General features: G+C 39.4%; 1 protein-coding gene across 1 annotated transcript in view; it reads right to left on the minus strand.

Moving 5' to 3' along the window:
• csmd3b (CUB and Sushi multiple domains 3b) overlaps nucleotides 1–21,820 on the minus strand; it is a 383,486-nt gene that overhangs the window by 22,695 nt on the left and 338,971 nt on the right. The window contains exons 48-58 of the mRNA XM_039820294.1: nucleotides 20,204–20,317; nucleotides 19,904–20,080; nucleotides 19,588–19,755; nucleotides 15,489–15,677; nucleotides 13,980–14,165; nucleotides 13,339–13,533; nucleotides 11,267–11,440; nucleotides 9,215–9,388; nucleotides 3,534–3,707; nucleotides 2,648–2,833; nucleotides 1,915–2,088 (exon numbers count right to left, since the gene is read on the minus strand). Of these exons, the coding sequence (XP_039676228.1) occupies nucleotides 1,915–2,088; nucleotides 2,648–2,833; nucleotides 3,534–3,707; nucleotides 9,215–9,388; nucleotides 11,267–11,440; nucleotides 13,339–13,533; nucleotides 13,980–14,165; nucleotides 15,489–15,677; nucleotides 19,588–19,755; nucleotides 19,904–20,080; nucleotides 20,204–20,317 (1,911 nt within the window). The remainder of the gene's footprint in view (nucleotides 1–1,914; nucleotides 2,089–2,647; nucleotides 2,834–3,533; nucleotides 3,708–9,214; nucleotides 9,389–11,266; nucleotides 11,441–13,338; nucleotides 13,534–13,979; nucleotides 14,166–15,488; nucleotides 15,678–19,587; nucleotides 19,756–19,903; nucleotides 20,081–20,203; nucleotides 20,318–21,820) is intronic.

Below are 21,820 nucleotides of genomic sequence, written 5' to 3' on the forward strand. Positions count from 1 at the left end.
ACGTATGTGTGCAAGGTTTTGTGGGACAAAGCATTGTGAAAACTAATCTCTGTCGTTTCCCCTCAGGTGACTTTGGAACAACCACTAATCGGTCACACACGCACGCACGCCCGCACGCACGCACGCACATCTATCTGATGGAAGGAGTTTGGCTGTACTCTGGCTTGGGTAAATTCACAGGTTACTGAGCTGAAGCTCCTTTACCCAGGTTAGCAGAAGTTCTCATAAAGCTGGATGAGAAAAACTACAAGGCTATAACCTTCTCACTCATCTGATCCAGGGACTTACTGTCGGCTTTCGAGTAGAGAAGAGTGGGAGGACAAATAAAACTGTTTGAACATGATGTAGTTTCTTATAAAATATGCTGACCTGCAAGTCATGTTTCTGAATGCTGACTATTACAATGACACAGCATTTCATTGCTGTAAATTCAAAGCATATGCCAAATAAATGCATATTCAATGTGACTGTCCTCATTTTTCTATTTTAATTGAATTTTACCTGGCAAAAACTTGATACTGGAATTTGTTTGCTTTTGAATCTCAAGTTTTTGGGGAGTCATGTCTCAAGTAGTCCAAGACTCACAGCATTATAGTATAAGTAAGATCCCAAATCCTAATTTTTGTGAAGTGTCAGTCACCAAATCTGGCAGTAATTGTACAATTGTCTCTATCAAATATGTCCAAACAATTCCCAATTAATTAAATTGATTTTGAAGATTTGGGGCTGGACACAGTAAGCACTGTACCTTCTAGTTTAAAATGAATATATTATGACCCTGAAATGTGGTAACATAACCAATATTATATCAGAAATGCCATTTGCTTATCGAGAGTCATGGAGCAGAATTGCAGACCTAGCACTTCTACCAAGGGCTGAACTCTTATCTCTACTGGGCACTGGTACAGACCTGCCAGGTAAAAACCATGAATCACTGCTTCGTACACTATTACCCTCCCTCACCCAGCATCCTCCCCCCAGACAATTGCTGTAAATAACAATTAATTCTTAGTCAACTCATCTGGAATGGTGTTTTTATTCAGTTTGTTATATAAGCGGCAGCTAGGAGCCTCTCAGTCTGGAGAGCCACAATCATGCCCCCTGCCAGCCAATTGAGAACCACATAAGTGAAATGGTTTGTTTATACAGGATGGAAGGTAAGGAGGCCTTATGTCTGGAGAGACAATCTAGCTCAATAAGTGGTGAGATATGCATATGCAGTACATCCAGCAGGAAGGAAAATGCTTGTGTAAAGCAGTTTACAGGAAAATGACCGTGGTGCATCTACAGTACATTACACAATGTCTTAAAATCAAGACAATCAAGACAATACAGCTAATGCTAAAGAAAATACCCAGGATACATATACATAAATGTAAGAATTTCAGTATTTACATTTGTTGAGATTTAAAGAACCTACAGTCATTGCTTCCCCTGTCCATCTTTATTAATATCCTTCAGTTCACAGTATCCATCAGGACTTAAAAAAAGTCATTTGAAAGAATCATCAAGAAGAAAGCCTCAAACTTTCTGAAATCACACCTACAAGAGGTTTGCAAATAGTTGAAATTGGACCACCAGAACAGAAATGCACAAGGCTGAGGGTCTGAAGATTTATGTGGGTTTAGGAGGAGGTTATGCTCCACAACCCTTTTAACAGACACATACTGACATATTCTCTTTTCATGCACCAACCCTACCCTCTATCCATCCAGCCATCCCATTATCCCGTTGACTGAGTGTAAAAGGGTTAAGGAAGTGTGCAGGATGTTAAGCCATGAAGTGCTCCACACTCTGTTGAGTCTACACGTTTTAGACACCTCACCTTTCATCTATATCTCCTATCCATCTATCTGTCCTTCTGATGGCGTAGACTTTAAAGTCTGTATATTCAATAGAGGTTAAAATGGTTACCAGAGCAGAAGGGCATCGGGGCACTCCACATCCCGTTGAGCTGACAAGTCCTGGATGATTCTCCTTTCAGCTGTCTTCCGCCCAGACAGGAGTATCGAGCCGTTGAACCAAATGTAAACTTATCTCCACTCAGCACACCGTTAGGTGGAGAGCCGGGATGACCACAATCTACAACTAGAGACCAAAAGAGAGGGAGTGAGAGAGAGAGAGAGAGAGAGAGAGAGAGAGAGAGAGAGAGGGAGGGATTGTGAAGAAGAGGGATAAAGGAAGGATAGACAGGTTGTTTCAACTAAACACAGCTTTGTGAGAAGAGCTGCATTGACCGCTGTCAAACCAGAGGCACAGATTCAGAAAGTAAAAGGTATGTTTAGGATTAGGGATAGTGAGACAGATACAGGAAACAGACATTGCTTTTGGAAATGTATTGCACTCTTAAAATGAATTAAACCATGTGTTTTAATGTGAGCTATAATCTTTAGCATTTAGAGCTACATATAGTAGAAATTGAGTGTTACTTTCAAGGCCAAGGAACACATAATTGACTGGAATGATGAAAAGTCTGCTGTTGGTTTTCTCTGTCTGAAATCAAGGACCTATTCTTTGAAACATTACTAAGAATTTTGAGTGGTAAATCTGCCACCATCATCATTATGAACTGCATACAGTCAAAACACTATGGTCTGTCCCATTCACTGTCAGGTTAAAAGGAGAGAAAGACAAGGATTAAACTAACCTATACATTCAGGTAGGGGTTTGTCCCACTGTCCAGTAGGTTGACAGGTCAGTACAGGTGATCCAAACAGGTAATAGCCCGGGTTACAGTCGTAGAAAACCACAGTGCCAAAGGTAAAGTTCCCATGCTCTATTTTACTCTGCCGGATGGAGTTAGCTGGGATACCTGGGTCAGAGCAATTGACCACTATACACACAGAGACACAGAGACGGACACACACACATACGCACAAAGAGAGAAAAGCATGTTATTTGGAATGAACCAGTGAGGGTCATTTGTCTTCCCTCTCCTCCTTTTTTCCAGTGTTTAGCACTGTGGTTACAGCTCTGTAAAATAATATAGGGCATAATAACGAGGTTGTGGTAAAGAAGGAAGAACTAATTAGGGCTAGTGTTTAAAAGGGTAAATATGGCAAATGTTATGTGATGCTATGATGAAGACAGGTTTGTGTGTCCTGGATCCAGCATCCATGATGTGTAATGGCTTGCTCTTATTACGTTGCATTTTTTATTTTAAACAATTTATTGCCACTTCATTCTGTAAACTGGGCAAAATGCCGATACCTTGTGTACAACTTGAGAGGGAAGCTACCCTTGTTGCTGTGACTGTTGGAGAACAATCTAAGCTTGAGATCTTACTGAAAACAAGAAGTTTCCATTCAGGAGACTGGTGCCAGGAGAGATGTAGACTATTAAATCTACCTCAAAACTTCATAACATTCAATAAAGGAAAAAGAGTGACTGAGCTGAAATGAAAATGGTAGGGGTAAATGAGGATGGCTGCTATAGGGAAATGCAGTAAGGGTAAATGGGGATAAGAGTTGAGGTGGTAGAAAGGTTGGGGATAAATAAGGTTAGGGGTGAATACACTTAACTTTTCTCCCCACCTTTACACGTTGGGGGCGGGTGGCTCCACTGGCGGTTGGCCTGACACTGAGCATGTGCGGGCCCCTCCATTTCGTAACCCCGATGACAAACAAAGCTGACCACATCATTGAGGTTGAAGCCGTTTCCCACAGTACGACCATATATGGGACTTCCGGGATGGCCACAGCTGATTGCTATAGGGAAGACAGAGTGAATCAGGGGTACATTAACCTAAATACAGATTTCTTATTATTTTAATTATAAACTTAATTCATATAAATTGATAGGCTGGCGTGTGTGGTTGTGTGTGTGTATATATATATATATATATATATATATATATATATATATGTACACATATATATAAAGTCCTTTTTATGTGGATATTTTTTAACAGTCATGTCTTTCCAAAATACATCATATATAATCGACATGTTACTGAAGATGTTATTTGTGACATGGCTATGATTTATTCGTCTCTGTGTCCTGGGTGAATGTTTCTCTACTCATATCCAGCAGTGCTACAGTAATTCAGCAGTCAATTCCCCATTTTTGCAGCTATCCACTGATGCAATTTAAATATAACCTTATTTTGTAAATGTTTTGGCTTTTCACAACCATCTCATTTTCTCATTACATTCAGAACCAATTTAGTAAGTCTTCTTGATATGAAAGCCACACAGACATATGATCTAAAGCAGACATGGAAATCAGAGGCCGTGTAGTTCTCTGTCTAAAAAAACAACCAGAAGCAAAGATTTGGGCCAAATAGATATTGCTTTTCTAGAGAAATTCATAAATATTTATGAGACTGTCAGATAATCTAGAAGACATAGCTGGTATCTCCATTTAGGGTCATTATTTTGGAAATATTAGGCCTCACCATCTTCTGTGTTAGCATTGAGTGTCCTCTGTTTGCCATTGTGCATCATAATTATTCATCCTGTTAACTTCACTCACTGGAGCTACTTAGAAGTCTGTGTGTGTCCCTTGTCCTTGTATTGCTGACAACAGTGTTTTGATGTTTGTGTAAACAGACAGTTTACAGTTACTACCAGCCACTCTCTCATCTGACTCTCAAACTGTCCCCTTTAAATGTATCGGTTCACAGAGAGGAGAGGAGTTTGACCAAATGAAAAGAAAATAGGAAATATACAGACTAAGTGTGTGGAAAGGTGAACAGGGAAAAGGAGAAAAAACCAAAGAATAGAGCAGAAAAGAGGGAACTAGAGCAGGAAGAGAGAATATGATAGAGAGAATAAGACAAGAAAAGATAGGAGAGAAAGGGAAGAAGCCAAGGTTTTTTTCCCCACTTGATCAGCGAGAATCAGGAGTTTGTTTGCTTGCCTAAAATACAAATGTATCTGACACCGTCAGCATGCCACACACACACACACACACACACACACACACACACACACACACACACACACACACACACACACACACACACACACACACACACACACACACACACACACACACACACACACACAATCATAGTCTCATCATCATTCTGTGTTTGTGTCTCTAAACAAGAGCCTCTCATCTCCATAATTACAGTATAATTTGGCTGTAAAATGATTTCCCTCAATAACTCCTGCATGAATAACCTCAATAAAAACAGCATAGCACAGAAACACCAGATACGCAGATGGATACGCAAACTATTCTTAACACATATAGACACAGATGCATGCCATTCCCAAACGCACATACATACACTAAAACATACTATCCAATATAACTTGGGTCATAGTCAAAAACAATGTCATAGAGGAGATAAACTCCCTATCATCCCCCTGCTATTTCAGAAATGTCTACACTACGTCACCACCTCCCTCTGTTAAACATGGTTCTAATTTAGTGAATAAACGGGCTGTCTCCTTTGGGAAAAGGCGCCTGTAATTGGCTTAAGATGGCACTCATCATTGCCACCTTAACTCTGCCCAGTTGCTGCCTAAGAACATTCAGGATGCCCAAAGGAAGTGACCAATTTTAGAAGATTTTCACAGTAGCCTGGACATGTCAGGGCTGCCTGCTTTATCCTCAAGCCTAGCTATTTATCTCATCCAGGCCATACTGGCAGTTAGGCCCTCTGGCCCTTTATATGAGACTGCTGGTGTGAATCTGCAGAACCTCAGGACTATTGAGTGAATACATCAAGAAAAGGATATTTCTCAAAATACAAACCTTATGCTGGCTTTGCTCAATATGGAATCACTCTTAAACAAAGGGTTTAAGATTTAATGTGGCCTTTTCCACCCTTGAATGAAATTTAAGTGGGGTTTATCGACTCTACCAGACAAACTCACAGAGGAGTCGTTAGGCCTGGGTGTCCCCGGCTACAGACCCAAATGTTTTATGTCTAGCACTGGATCTCCTGCTCTCTCTTTTTTACAAAAATACGTATAATAGAATTAAAAAAAAACAGAAAGGCACATGCAAATTAAGAAAACAAGTATTTTCCAAGGCACTCACGTTTTACTTTTTTTTTTTGTAGAACTTATGGTAAAACTGTAACTTTGTCCAGTTTATTTTTTTGAGGCGAATAGAATGGGCAGCTACATGCGGGGTCTGATCATCATGACGTATTTGTTGCTATCACCTAGCAACCGTCTCTAAGTGAGGAAAGCTGTGAAAGGTGTAAATTTCGGAGGAATCATAGCCAAATCAGTCTAATACATTGATGCCATCAACACAAAGTTTAGGAGCATAATACTTATGACTTTGTTTGAAGTTCCCGTGACGTGAGGTTTCCAGTCTATGGTTCAGGCTCAAACACATGGAGCTCTGAAGCAGACCCGTGCATTGCTTAGTGTCCATTGTCGCTGTAAAAATAGAGATGAGCAGCGCGCCTTCAGTGGTCTGTGCAGCTTCAGGTTTATAATGGACGCGCTCTGCTGTGGCATGCTGAGGCAGATGTGACACGTTTGTGCTCCATGTATTTATGCCGTAGTTTCGGTTTTCCACCTCCGATGTAGAGCAGCGTACAGCATGGCATACAGCCGCTTCCCTAAACTTTGTCTCTTTCAGAGACCAAAGTCTCAAACGAGGCTCTGTCTGTCAGAAGGTCTGAGGTCTACCATATCAGCAGATATATCAGGTGCAGGTAGATTATTTTCTGAATAGTGACTTTATTCATCTGTAGCCTATTATAACTTTATTTTTTTCAAAATATCATGACTCCTCCAAATGTCAGAGAACACAGATGGGATGAGTTATATTTTGAATGTGCAGAACTTTTGAACATGAGCAGAAATCTTGCTCAGACACATCTGCTATTAGAGTCCAGGGGTTTATTAATTCATTAAAATGAATAGCAGTAGGCCTATAATTGAGGTGAGTAACTGTCACATACACATTTAAGGAGGTTACTTCCCCAACAAAAGACGCAAAAGAGGAGGGATGAGTAAATTATGTGTGCTGACTCAGATATAATTAGAAAAGTTGATCTACAGGAGAATAAATATTTGAAAGCAATACAGAATGGCTGAGAGCCTTACTGCAATATATTCCATTATGTTTTTATATTTGGATTGTCATCTATGTTTCCCTTTAAATAAAGATATTTCCAGCATTAACTGATACAGAAAAAGGTAGAAATAGGGTCTGGGGGAGGACCCCCAAAATCCCCGCATCCTAAGTCACCACACAAATCTGGAAACAAAACCTTGGCCTTTGGGTTGTTATGATTAGGCCAAATGTTGGTGCCATCTAACTAACATCTACAAACTTGGTAGCTAAACTGAATATACACTGGCTATTAACAAGCTGGGCAAGCCAATCGCTGTTTTGCATTGAATTTAGTTTATTTAAATGGGTCCGGGCTAAGCCCCGAATCTCCTCAAGTCCTAGAAACGCACCTGCAAACTCCCATGGTGGAGACCTTGGTGCTGTGGACTCAGCCCACATGGGGCGCATGCTCCTACTGGGTGAGCTAGAGGTCGCCCCGATATCTCTTGTTTTTTGCAAGTCTGATGTTATATGAGTGCAATGCTGATTTGGCGAAGCACTGTTTAAATAAAAAGTGAAAACCAAAAATGAGGTTGAATACAGTCTTTCCTTGTTTGTTCATTATTAATAAGTTAACACTCTGAGGCTCTCCAATTAGAGTTTGCACCATGACCAAATAGTGCAAATTATAAAAATATGAAAATATTAATGAAGAAATAATTCTACTGCACACACACACACACACACACCCACACACAAATGCAAACTCGATCACACATAGGTTTTTCTGTTAGTATTCCCTAAATCATTATTTCTGTTATCACTGAACCATTACAAAGTCATTACTTCAGGTGCTTTTTTTTTTTAATGATGTGCTCAAATCAGGCTACACTTTTGATTTAGTTATTTCCCATGAACTGAGTCAACCTCGTGTTGATGTCAATGTCATTTTTGTCAACGACCCTCAATGTACTCTGTATGTCTTTTCTGATTTCAAGGCGGTTAGTAAACATCTATTTCAGAGCTTCTCAAAGACCGGAACAAGGACCGCATCTGGACCAATCAGCAAGTCAATCCAGACCCAGCCCTATACCTCGTGTTATGAATACAACAGCTTATGAAGTGTAATGTTTTCTATTTTTTAATACATTTTCTATTGATCAACAAAATGTTAGTGATGTTGAATATACAGTAGTGGTGTAATGGACCATAGCTGATCCATAATCTGTTTGGCACACACCACGGATTAATTGCAAAGTTTAAACAACAGAACAGTTTTCCTGCTGCTGTTAGGTGAATGGGGTTGCAACAGAGGTGGAGATGGAGCGAGACTATGTCGCCTCGGCAGCTTGTTCAAGTCACAGTGAGTCAGGGCAATGCAAATAAAGTGGTTGCGGTGTGGTTACACTTCCTCTGAGACAACAGTGTTCTCTATGCCCTGGTGACAGACTGACAGGTAGGAGGTTGTAGAGACGGGTTAGGTAGGGGAGAGGGACGTAGGAAGAGGTTTTATTTTGTTGATGTGTAAAATGTTATAAATAAATAACAAAATGTAAATGTGAAGAAGTGTTGTTGTTTTTTTCCAGTTAAAAAGACACTTTTCCTCTTTTGGCTGATTACAAATATCATATCAAACAGTAAATCTTAATTAGTCAGACAGAAGGCTCTTTTTTATTAGTATGCCTCCAAAGTGATTTGTAAGATGTATGATATTGATTATTCAACTCCACAGGCAAATAAAATATCCAAAATGAAAATGTTGATCACGTTATCAAAACCTTGTACTCAAATTGCCTCTATTTGTAAGGACTTCAATTTCTCTGTTTGGTATCTGGCATATAGTGGAAGATATCAAAACATATCAAACCATTCAAGCTTCCTCTGGATACACTTTGGCCTCAAACATTTGAGAGCAATTTGTGTTCATACTCTGCATGCACAAACATAAATGCATATAAATCTCAAAGACTAGTTTTGATCGCAGGTGATTTTTTTCCCCTGTATGTTTTCATCATGAACAGGATAGAGGAATTTTGAATTTGTATCACAAATCATCCTGCTTCTACAGTTTATACAGAGTATGTGTAAGGACTAATACAGTCTGTGTGTATGTGGGTATTTGTGTCTGCTGAAAAGACAGGCAGTCGTCGATACCATAAGCAAATGTGGAGTAAAGGGTTTGTGTTACTTTGTTAGTTAAGGTGAATCTTCAGTGAGAGGTAATGTGTGCTTGTGTTTTCCTTACATATACAGACGGGCAGCAGTCCAGACCACTGGTTGTCTTGGAGACAGATTCTAACCGATGAGCCTATTAGTCGAAAGCCAGGCAGACACTGATATACCACTGTGTCACGGTAACCAAAGTTCTCCCCGATGACCTGGCCGTTCACAATGCCTTCTGGGATTCCACAGTGACCAGCTGAAAGACAGACACAGAAACAAAGGACTCAGACTATAGGTAACACTGTCCTGGAACTTGTTTTAGTAATGTCGCTGTGAAGATACTATTGTTGTTGCACTGACTTTTTGTTCTTTCATGACTAGTTTTAGTATCTATACCTATGTTGTATCTATAACTATGTTTCTCTATTATTCCAGGCCTTGGCACTCCTATATCCAGCTCAGAAACAGACCAATGGACATAATCAAAGTCCTGTATTAACCCTGCACTTTGAATCTAATTATGATTTTTAAACAGTTCCTGTGCCTTGGGTCTTTTTATTTACTTGCTTTGACTTACTTTGGTCTGGACCAAGACCTAGTTGTCCTGCAAATATTTTAATATCATGCTATACGTTACAGTCTTATTGTTTCAATGAGATGCATTCTCTGGGTTATTTTCAGGGATACAAAGACAATATCAGCACAACAGTAACATTTTAATCAAACCTTGAGGGTTGAACATCCTCCTTGGCTTGTGAGACAGTTTGTTGCCTCCATATGGGACATTAAAATGGTAAACGTCTGTTGAAACCTTTTGCAAGCCTGTAAAAGTAGGCAATTGCAGCTTGAAACCTGGTTTATCCTGTCGATGAGACGTGTGATTCTGAGCAAATGCACACCATGGAACATCAACGCCGGAGCACAACAAGCACTTCATCTTTATAAAATAATGGAAGCTCTGTCACAAAACGGATCACCTGTCATTTACGGTGAAGGCTCAGCTGGTCAGTCGCCTCCTACAACATTTTCACAGCGGTGTTACTGTTCTTTGCAATACCTTCGAAAGCATCGGCCCTTCAAATGGAGATGTAGCTGTGCTTTTACATAATCAGACTTAGTGACCTAGTAACAGCTAACCAAACAAAAATAAAGATTTGTGGGCCTCTTTACTCTCTTCTCAGATTCTTCCCAGAGGTCTGATTGATGCACAGTGCTAATGCAAAAAAAAAAGTTGGAGTAAATGTGTATGTGCTGTTCTCAGAGAGGTTGGATTGAGTATTGATTTCATTTTTTACAGTAGATACAAACGACACTGTGTTCCTTACGTCAGCAAATGCTAACAATGTCAAAGACGGCCAGGGAAGTGAGAGAGAACGAGAAGAGAAAAGGTTGCCTGATATCACCTTTGTCATTTCACATCGTCTTTGAAGTGTTGATTACTGTTAAGTTAAAGGGCATTACTCAAGTGAGTCACACTTTACTTTCTTGAACATGTTTTGTTTTGAAGGATAATAAGACAAGTTGTTGAATGAGAATGCTGTATATAGCACTTTCTGGGGCTAAATCTATTTATTTTGTGACAGAATCATGCTTCCTCATCAGTCTAGGTTAAGTTTCACTGAACTTTTCCCTTATAAATTGCATCTCATATCCCCCTCAGCCTGTGAAGTATTCTGGGAATCGCTGTTTCTACTGAGGCTTCATGGAGAAATGACAGCACCACTTCACAACATCTGTTACCTCTGGCTGGCACACTGACAGAAGAAAGTAGCTGTTTTTTTTTCTGGCTTATATATAAAAAAAGAACATTCAATTTGAATTTAGTGAGTGCACAGCAGAAGCTCGTGTTAGTCTCGCTTGTGAGGTGGACGAGGCCAGAGGGGAGCAGCTGTGTAGCCAGACCAGAGGTGCAGGGCACATACAGTGCCTACCTTTGATACCTGTCCTCATTAGACTGACTTGAAAAATCACAGCTTTCAAACTTTCCTTTCTAATGGTCAATGTTTCGGTGTATATGTGTGTGTGTGTGTGTGTGTGTGTGTGTGTGTGTGTGTTAACATGCAGTTTATGTCCTAAGCCTTAAATATAAGTCAGATATGCGTGGATTTTATGACTCATTCTAGTAGTTATGTACCTAAACACCGTGTTTCCGTTCCACTCCAAAGCCCAGATGACAGGCACTCTCTGACAGCTGACCCTACTAGCATGAAGCCAGCATCGCAGGTAAAGATGGCCGTAGCGCCAAATGTTGTCTGAGTACCAATCTTCTTCCCACTGGGTGGAGATGGCAGCTCACCACAGGATATAACTGAAACACACAGGCAGACACAATCAATGTAATTTGAGTAGTTGGTAGAGCTCATTGGTTTCAGTGAGGAATGCTACCAATAGTGGAGAGCGGTTTATCACACAAATATGGTGCCAATATAGCTTCTTTTTTTTTTCTACATTGGAAACTTTTCATAATGCCTGGCAAAAAGAAATCCTAATTTTTCAAATGTCACAGAATTCGTAAAAGAGACATAACATTGATTCAAAATGTCAAGGAGTCCCCAGACGTCAAATAACAGAGGACAAAAATGTCAAGGCGACTCTTTCAGGTTGGAGCATGGATTGGACAAATGTAATGAATTCCTGTACAGTAAGTCAGTCATCATCAGATTGAATCAAATTAGTAGAAATACAATTAAAAACACACCAAGATTAAACGCTACAAATCCTTAGAAAACCGTACATTTGAAATGACAAACTTTTAGAGCAATGAGACTACTGAGAGTTTTAAAAAAGGACTTAAAGTGCCCATATTATGAAAAATCCATCCATGCTGTTTTGAGTGAGATACGGTTTCTGAATGTGTCCTGCTTTCAGTCTCCTAGTGAGCTGTTCAAAATCGGCCTCGGACTGTGACGTCAGTACGAAATGAGCTGGCTAACCACAACCGTTAGCTCGTAGCGTTAGCCGGCTAACGCTAACGCTAGCATGCTACGCCGTTCTCAATAGCAAAACACTGCTATAACACACACAAGTTCAGCATAATCTACAAAAGAACTACTTACATGTGCGCCCTCATTTAGAAGTCTCCCAGCTAATCCTGCCTTGTAACTGACCAAAGTTGAAGAAACAGCTTTCTTTTACTGTCTCTAGAGTTAGCTAGCTGACATGCTCTACATCTGAGCTACTGCGCATGTGCGAGTGCAATCAAAGATAGTACAGAAGAAGAAGATGAAAAGAGGTCTCACTCTGTAGCTAAAACAGAAACCAGGTGAAAAGAGGATCTGCAGCAGTGAGAGAGAGCTGTGCAGTACAACAACAATATGGTGTTTTTTGAAAATTAAACCATGTAAACCTATTCTGGTACAACCTTAAAATACAGTTATGAACCTGAAAATGAGCATAATATGGGCGCTTTAAAACATTTCTTTTTAGCAAGACCTATGACTTTTAATTAACCTCGCTGGTTGCTGCTTTTAGTCTTCCATTTTTATGCTTTTATCTGTCTTTTATACTGATGCTTTTACCCTGTAGCACTTTAAGATTTGTTTTAAATTTAAAGTGCATTATAAATAAAATGTTTTTTTGTTTTTTTGTGTGTGCACAAGCCAGGCTCTGTCATTACATTACATTACATGTCATTTAGCTGACGCTTTTATCCAAAGCGACTTACAATTAAGTGATTTCAACTGTGAAGGTTCAAACTCCAGACAACAAGTAGTAAGTGCAAGTACATTGGCTTTAAATAAGCAAAGCTACAAAGAGACATGAAAGTGCAGGGTCAAGAATTTTTTTTTTTTCTTTTATCCGAGGTGTAGTCGGAAGAGATGTGTTTTTAGCCTTCGGCGGAAGATGCGTAAGCTTTCGGCCATCCTGATGTCGATGGGGAGCTCATTCCACCATTTGCCAGGACAGTGAACAGTCAGGATTTTGTTGAGTGATTGGTTCTCCCTCGCTAGTTTCCACAACTCATTTAATAACACTTTTGTCTCAATCCCTATTCATATCAGTTATTCAAATGGTCCATACTATAAATGCCAATGGCCAGGCTGTCTAATGTCAGTTACTTTTGTTGTCATGGCTCACGAGCTTGACTAAAATATTAACAAATACATGAAATAATCTGAAAATATTCTGAGGGCACTTGGTTTGTATATAATGGCTTGTTTTTTTCATTTGCAGTGGTCATGATATCATCAAATGTCTGTTACTCACCCTGGCAGTGTGGTCTCTCATTTCTCCAGCTCCATACGCCAGTGGGTAAGCACTGGATGTGGGCGGGGCCTAATCTGTAGTATCCCGGATCGCAGGTGAACACAATGCGAGTTCTATATTCGTAGTGTGAGCCGTTGACAATCCTCCAGCGGCCGTGCTCTAAAGAAAATGACCCGATGCTTGGACATACCACCACTACAGAGACAGACACAGTGTGAAGAGAAAGTAAAACCTCATGACATTCGCTTTCATTTCAATTATACATTTTAAAATAGTGTCAGATATTTAATAGCTGGCTGAGAGTGGAGCCAAGCCACTGTAAAATATCACACAGACGCACAATAATGACTTAATTTAAATAACAATGTCCTAGCCAAAGATGGCTGCCACTCATAGCGGTAATTATATGTTGCTTACAAACTAGTATATCTAGCTTACTAAGTGGGAGATGATTATTTAATTATCTTTAATTAAACGGTGTAGTATTTTATATTATATATTTGTGTTTTGTGTAAAGATGCAATGAAAATCTCACCAGAGTCTGATATTTACATTCATACAGTGCTATTGTCCAAATTTGTAACACCATGAGATTGGGTTTTATATTGTTGATATTCCACTGATATCTATGTTTTACTTACCAGAACACCGTGGTATCTTATTGTGGTTGCTCCATGTCCCATCAGGCTGACAGATGGCTGACGTCAACTCTTTACTGGAGAGTCTGTACCCGTCGTTACAAAAATAGGAAACTCTTGTTCCGACAGAGTAGTCAGCTGTTAAAACGCCGCCGTTTATAGGAGCCTTGGGTGCCCCGCATGAGACAGCTAGGGGAGGACAGATACACACTGGTTAAGAAGACAACATACGAGCAGACACACACAGAAACCCTAATGCACACTTATGTCTGTCAGGCAAGGAGGTTTGATGTGTACTTTGTTTGAAATGTTTCTGGGGATTCAAAGCCACCAAATGCATTGCACATTTGTAAACAAGCTCACATATTTTCTTCAATGAAGCCATCAAACTAAAAATATACAATCAAGACACGCTTGATCTTCAGTTCCAACTAGTTCTAACAAAACACTGTACATCCATCTTGCTGAAAATGCAGCCTCACAGTTCACACTGGTTTTAAATGGACTGGTTTGTAGAGCACCACATTGTGTAATTACAAAGTGTCCACAATCTGCTATATATCCTTCATTTGACTTTCTATCAATACCAGCCATGACATGTGCCTTCCTACGCTTATTTGATCTGTGGGGTAAGACAATAGCAAGTGCAATGTAAAATACTCTAAAATATAAATTAATACGTAGTTTTTTTTACCATTTCTTTTACTACTAATACCAAATGTATATCAATTATATGAGGCATTCACACACCTCTTCATGTGAAACATGCATTTTTACTAAGCAAAAAGAATACATTGTGCTTAAAAGAGAAAAAAAATGTTTTGTAGCATGGGTGAACTTAGTTGTGTTTTCTACCATAACCTACATCTGTTTTGGCAATTATATCAGTGTTAGCTGCATTTGCTACAAGTCAAGTTAGCAACAAACTTAACTGATTGTCAAATTTATTATTATTATTATTATTATTATTTATTATTATATTTATTTTACTGGCCATTAGCTCAATTGTCATTAAACTTAAATGGTAGGTAACATGACAGAATGAATGAGCTGCAATATTGAGTTTTTTTTCACAATTTTGAAATCAGTATCTTTTGCTCCAGTGTACACTTGCACCTTATTCAAGCTTATATTTTAAAACAATGATTTTTATACTAATGAACATCACATATACAGAATACAGCGGCTATACTCCAACAGTAAATAAATACACCAGCACTTTTTGCACTTCGCACTATAATTAAGTTACTATTTAAGATGTTGTATCGTCTGTATAGTCATATGTGTCTTCTTTTATGTCCTAAGATGTTTCGTTGATCTTATGTTTATGTTTTTATGTTGATTTTATTATGGTTTTTTTTGTTACATGTTTGTGTTGTGAAGCAACAGATTGTAGCACTATGCTCAAGACAAATTTCCCCTCGGGGAAAATAAAAATAAAGTGTATTCTACTTCAGCGCATTGTAGCTTGAAGTATACGTACACATTCCATACACGGACAAACAAACACACCTTGACACGCAGGTACAGGAGAGTCCCACGCGTGGTAGCCCAGTGACGAGCGGCGGCAGGTCGCTGTGGCGTTGCCTATGAGACGGTAACCACGGTCGCAAGCCCAGCGCACCACACTGTTAATATGGCCGCCGCTTTGAGAGGAGATAGAGCCATGGAGCGGAGAGTCAGGGGTTGAGCAGTACAGAGCTGGAGTGGAGGAAACAAAATGAAAAAAAAAAAGAGCACAGATTTGTTAATGACTCCCCATAGGGTGGTTGACTGCCACTGAAACAGGAACTACAAAAGCAAAAAGGTACTTTTGAATAGTATTATACAGTACTAATCTATAACCATACCAGAACTGCAGTACTATGTTGTTATGATATTATTGTACACTACTCGTTACTTAATCTAGCAGAGCAGGAAAACAGATCAATGTTGTGATTAACACAGAATTTATGTCTGCATGCAGGTGTGCAATATAATAACCATTACCAGTACTGTAATCAAAGTCTTACGTGCAAGGTTTTAGTGTTTCTGACATTACAGTCTGTCATTTCCTAAAACTTTCATTAATATGTGTCACAACTGTATTTATGACACAATAGGAGGCCCTGCCAAAATGGACTAATGGCAAATGTATCTCGTTTGTGAGTAAAGTCAATTTTGCATTTTAAACAGTGCTATCAGAGGCATGAGTTGGAGTAGGACGTCATCACTCCAAGTACAATATCTCACTTGTTGGGTTAAACTAAACCAAATGTTGCGTGAGCAGAATTATTAATGATCACATTTGTAAAGTTAATTACCGTTTCAGCATGTCTTAAAATCCAAGTGTTTCAGCTAATTAGGATCTATCTGACAGGCTGTATGAATGCTAAATAAATAAATAAATAAATCAGTCCCGGCAGAGAGTTTTGATCAAACAATCAATGAGTAGAGTTACAGTAGATGTCAGACACTACCTAACACACACATCTATGGCTATATGCAATTTTATGAAATATTCTTAAACCAAGAATCATTAATGCTTTACTCCAGATAATATTGGCCGCTGCAGGCAAAATAAGATGGAATCCTGCTGCAACCGCCAACAGCCTGGCAACCAGTTAAGCATAGTCTACGTTTGTCTGTTGTTTATAGATGATTCTCTATTTGGGCCCCATTTTAACGATCTGAAACGCAAGTGTGAAACGCAAAACGCAAGTATCTTTGTGGGCGGATCTCGGGCGCTGTTGCTATTATAACGGCGGGATAAATGACTCTTGCGCCCGACACAAATCTTAAATGGGTTGGTCTGAAGTAGCTAGGTGTGGTTTGGGTGTAATGTGAAAATAACCAATCAGAGCGTCATCTCACATTCCCTTTAAGAGCAGGCGCGCTTGTTCCATGGCGGACTGCTATTATGACGCCGGATTTGCCTGCCACACGCCAGCGGGAGCTGTCCGGGATGTGGCAAAGTAATAAATGCCCATCTTGACCGGGTGGCGAAGTTGCTGCGGCCTCTCGGGCGCATTTCCTCAAGTCTGGAGAAGATTGCTGCAGCCATGGAACGTGGGCCTCCTAATGCACCACCTGCTCCTGTTGTGCCCCTTCCTCCTCCCCCCACTCCATCTCCGTCCACCCGCTCCACCAGGACCGCATCGCGCATTGCCACTCTAGGAACAGATCCCGCTGGAGTATCCAATCCCACCGTAGTTCAACATCACGTCTCCTTAAGTCCTCTAATATTTCCTCATTTATGTCATCAACACATCCATGATTCATGGAAATGTTGTGTAAAACCACAAAGAATGCTGCGACTTTTTGAGGACTGTACTGTAAAGTGCCTCCTGATCTATCCAAACACCTGAAGCGCATTTTCAGTAATATTTTTCTTTGTAATTATGTATGTTTTTCAAAAATGGGAACTGCTGTAGATGAGAGAAGTGTATGCACGTTGTGCATACGCTACATTATGGCCAAGCATTCGTCCCTAAAATAGCATCTGAATAACGTGCTACTGACTTTAAACCAGGTTTTTCCTGGTCAGTGGCGGAATTGTTTTCTGAAACTGCAAAATAGCACCACGTAACGTTTACGCCTGAACACGCCTCCTCTTTTCGCTGAACCGCCCCCGGGAGCGCAAATACATTCCCTAATTTACCGACGTGCGTCTGTGGAGGGAAAAGTCTGCTGTGCGTCGGGTGCAAAATAGGAATGATACATGCGTCGGTGTACAAAGGCAATTGCGCTGAGTGCAAGATAGGGCCCTTTGTCTGTCTCTGTATCTATGGCAGTAGATACAAGTCTTTATACAATGATGTCAGTATCTCATATGATAAGTTACCAGTAGCAGTTTCATTATGTTCCTTAGTCATAGCATATAAAGATGACCCAGGCCTGGGTCCAGTTAGATGTTGACTTGGGCATGTTGCCTGATCTGTAACTCTTTAAATTGGACAAGGGCCCAAAAATAAGTTCTTAACTGGCCTTATTTATTAGTGATCAGCCTGTTTTATATGTCCCTCTGGTCTGTCACTGGCTAGGAGTATCATCTGTGTGGTGGGTTTAAGAATCAAAATGAACAAGCACCACTTAAAAGTTAGTGAGTTTTTTTTTTATTTTTTATTTTACTGTGTTTTCTTTGCTTTCCTTCATTTTCCTTGAAAATACAGAATCAGTGCCGGCAATGGTTTGTACAGTTTGTCAGTGATTTCTAATTAAAGCTCTCTGGCACAAATTATTTCAAAAAGTCGATGGCTGTGGTAGTGGGCTGGTATTACTGAACCTGCATGTAGGCAAAGCAGCCAGCTGATAATCTCTCTTTAGATCCAGTCCAGGCTCTTTCCCCTTATAGTAGTTTTAGTACTTTGGACTATTTGGAGGTAAAACTGAAAGTGAGTGTATCTGAAACACCGGTAGTAATTCCTCAACTTGTTATAGTATTTTTAAGATTGATGGCATTACACTGCTGCTTCAATCACACAATTACTTTATATAATGAAATACCATCTTATCTTGTTATAATGACAAAGTTTATTCTTTTTTTAAATTATTTTTTTGGGGTTTTCCACCTTTAATTGATAGGATAGTTTGGTGAGAAAGGTGGAAGACATGAAGGAAACTGCGTCGAGGCACAAACCTCCAAGTACATGTGCTCTACCCACTGAGCCAACCCAGCCACGACAAAGTTTGTTATTAAAACAAAATAAGTTGGTATGTCTTAATAATGAGAAAGCGGCCATTATAACGGGAGAGTTCAATTTTCTCTTTGTGATTACAAGCATATTTTGTTTTCTCACAGTGGTTTCAGGAGGATGTTGTCATATAGTGGCCTGATTGTGCAAATGAAAACAAAACAACAAAAAAACGATAATGAACATGAGCCACGATATTAGTTGCCTTACAACACATGTTTAACAATCCTCACATTAATCACAACTACCAAAGAAGGTTCCTGAGTGTGAGAGTCCTGGGAGGCCTCTCTGTTATTATTCAGTGTATCATTTATCACACAGAACAGTGGTGTTTTAAAGGTTAAAGAAGCAGCCTCCTGACGAGATGGTATGAAGTGAAAAAGCAAACTGACCAGGTAATACCATCTCCTCCCCCTTAAATGTCAGAAAAATGCCCTGGAATAAAGCACTCAAGCCTCATAACCCAAGTGAAGGTGCTTAATGCCCAACAGTCTAAAAGTTATACTTAACAGGCCCAGGTGCAAGACGAAAGATTGCTGTGAAACAGCATCTGTGTTAATCAAGCTTTCCTTGAATGAATACAAGTTAACAACTAACCCATAATGCAATTTAGTAAAGTGTTTTAGGAGACAGACAGAAGTGAGGTACAAGAAGTAAGCCAAAGAAACAAGTTGCATGGGTGAGATTTTTTTTTCCAACTTTCTTGTATATATTCCCTGTTCTTAAAAAAAAATCTATCTTTTCTATTCAAAATCACAAATTGAGAAACTTTCTCAACTAATTATAATGAATACGTTGACACAACTTAGATGTTGAACTACTCCCAAAAATGCTCTTTCACTCAGAATGTCTGTCTCTGTCTTTCTGTCTGTCCCCTTCCTTATTTCCATGCATTATGATGATATAAAGTAGTAGTAAAATAAAGTTGGGATACATACTTTGGTACTCACCAACATAGCGAATTTTGAAGCCTTTCTTGTTTGTGCCATGGTCTGAAGACCAGCTGACCAGGAACTGGTGACCAGAGGATGTGAGGTTAAAGGGTGTTGGCAGGTCACCGCTCAGCGTTGCCAGAGTGGGACTGTTGGATGTTGGACCTGAGAGAAATCAAGACAAAGTGAGAGGAGAAGGAAAGGAGAGAAGAAAGAGAAGGGAATGAGAATGGAATTTTTGTGTGGTAATGGAATTTTTTTTTTTTTTTTTTTTGGAAATTTGGTTTGATATAATATTTTTTTTTTTTAATATGTGTGTGTGTGTGTTTTGTTTTTTTTTTTTTTTTATTAAAAAAAAAAAAAAAAAAAATTTTTTTTGTAAGTGGTTTTTTTTTTTTTTTTTTTTTGACCAAAATGGATTTTAGGTAGCTTTCTGGCCAACCGGGGCTCAGGATGACACCTGAAGAGTCGTATCGTACATCATGTGCAGGGCATTGGACTATGGACAGAAAATAAAAGGGGAAAACGAGTTATGTTAAATGAGTATGCACTAGGTCAACATCAAGTATTTGAAAAAGAAATAAAAAACACTTAATTTGCTATTGCGTTGACATACACACACCTTGGCATGTTGGAGGTGGTGCATCCATCTGTAGTCTTTCTCCTAGGCGACATGTGAGAATCTCACTGCCAACCAATGAGAATCCAGGATGGCATCTGTACCTGATGATGTCACCTGAGCGTCAAATGGGTATGAATGATGAGAGGGTTTAGAATGCAAAGTTGAAGCAGCGAGAAGGAAACAATATTCTTGATTTCTCTTACAGCATCCAGTCAGTGGTGAAAGTAACTACATACATTTACTCAGTACATGTACTTCAGCACACATTTGAGGTACTTAATTTGAGTTTTTCCATTTCACACCAATTTAATACTTCCACTCCACTACATCCAAAAGGAAAATATTGTATTGTGTTGTATTGTAGTATTGTTGTTACTCAAGTATTTGACAGGTATTTTAGTTACCAGTTATTTCACAAAATACATAGAAAAGATATGATCATCTTATTAAGATGACACAGTAAAATCATACTTACACATTAATGCATCAGTAATTATATATAATCGTATACCACTCAGAGTAGCCATTTTTCTGCCTTGAGTTGTGATACTTTAAGCGTTTTAATAATAATTATTGTGTACTTTTACTGGACTAACAATACAGGACTTTTACTTGCATTGAAGTAATCCTGTTGTGTGGAATTGCTTCTATTGGGCAGGCAAGACAAGGCAGCTTTATTTATATAGCACATTTCAGCAACAGGGTAATTCAAAGTGCTTTACATAAAACATTAAAGAGCAGTTCAAAATGAATAAAAAAAAAGAAAAAAACAGATAAAATACGAGAATAAAATTCACATTGCAGTTTAAGAAATTAAAGAAAGGCAACATCAAAAAGAATGGTCCTCAGCCTTGATTTAAAAGAACTGAGAGTTGCGGGGACCTGCAGTTTTCTGGGAGTTTGTTCCATATATGGGGAGCAGAAAAACTGAATGCTGCTTCCCCCTGTTTAGTTCTGACTCTGGGGACAGCAAGCAGACCTGTCCCAGACGACCTGAGAGGTCTGGGTGGTTCATAATATATCAGCAGATCAGAAACGTATTTTGGCCCTTACTACTTATTCAAGTAAAGGACTTTAAATACTGTCTCCACCACTATGTAAAGTGTATCCTTATCTGTGCTGAGAAGACTGCATTTGGAAGTGAATTTACATTATAATATAATTATAATAATAATATATACTTTATTAATCCCGCAAGAGGAAATTCCAATGTTTCCACTCTGTTGTTATTACACACATGTCTGAACCTATACCTGCACTAATGGAGAGATGTCAGAGTGAGTGAGCTGCCCATGGAAAGGCGCTCCGAGCAGTTGGGGGTTCAGTGCCTTGCTCAAGGGCATCTTGGCATTGCCCAGAAGGTGAACTGGCACCTCTCCAGCTACCAGTCTACCACCATACTTTGGTCCGTTGGGGACAGCGACCCCCCGGTTCCCAACCCAACTTCCTACAGACTGAGCTACTGCCACCCCCAATTATAACCCCACGTATTGCATGTGTGTATTCACTGTGTACATTATATGAGTATTAGATTTTTAAAAGTAAGCTATCCTTTACGGCGAAGACATGTGATCCCATGTTAGGAACTGGAAAGTTACAAGTCTCAAGTTTACTTCC

Source organism: Perca fluviatilis, chromosome 13 (genome assembly GCF_010015445.1).
Source record: "Perca fluviatilis chromosome 13, GENO_Pfluv_1.0, whole genome shotgun sequence".
NCBI lineage: Eukaryota > Metazoa > Chordata > Actinopteri > Perciformes > Percidae > Perca > Perca fluviatilis.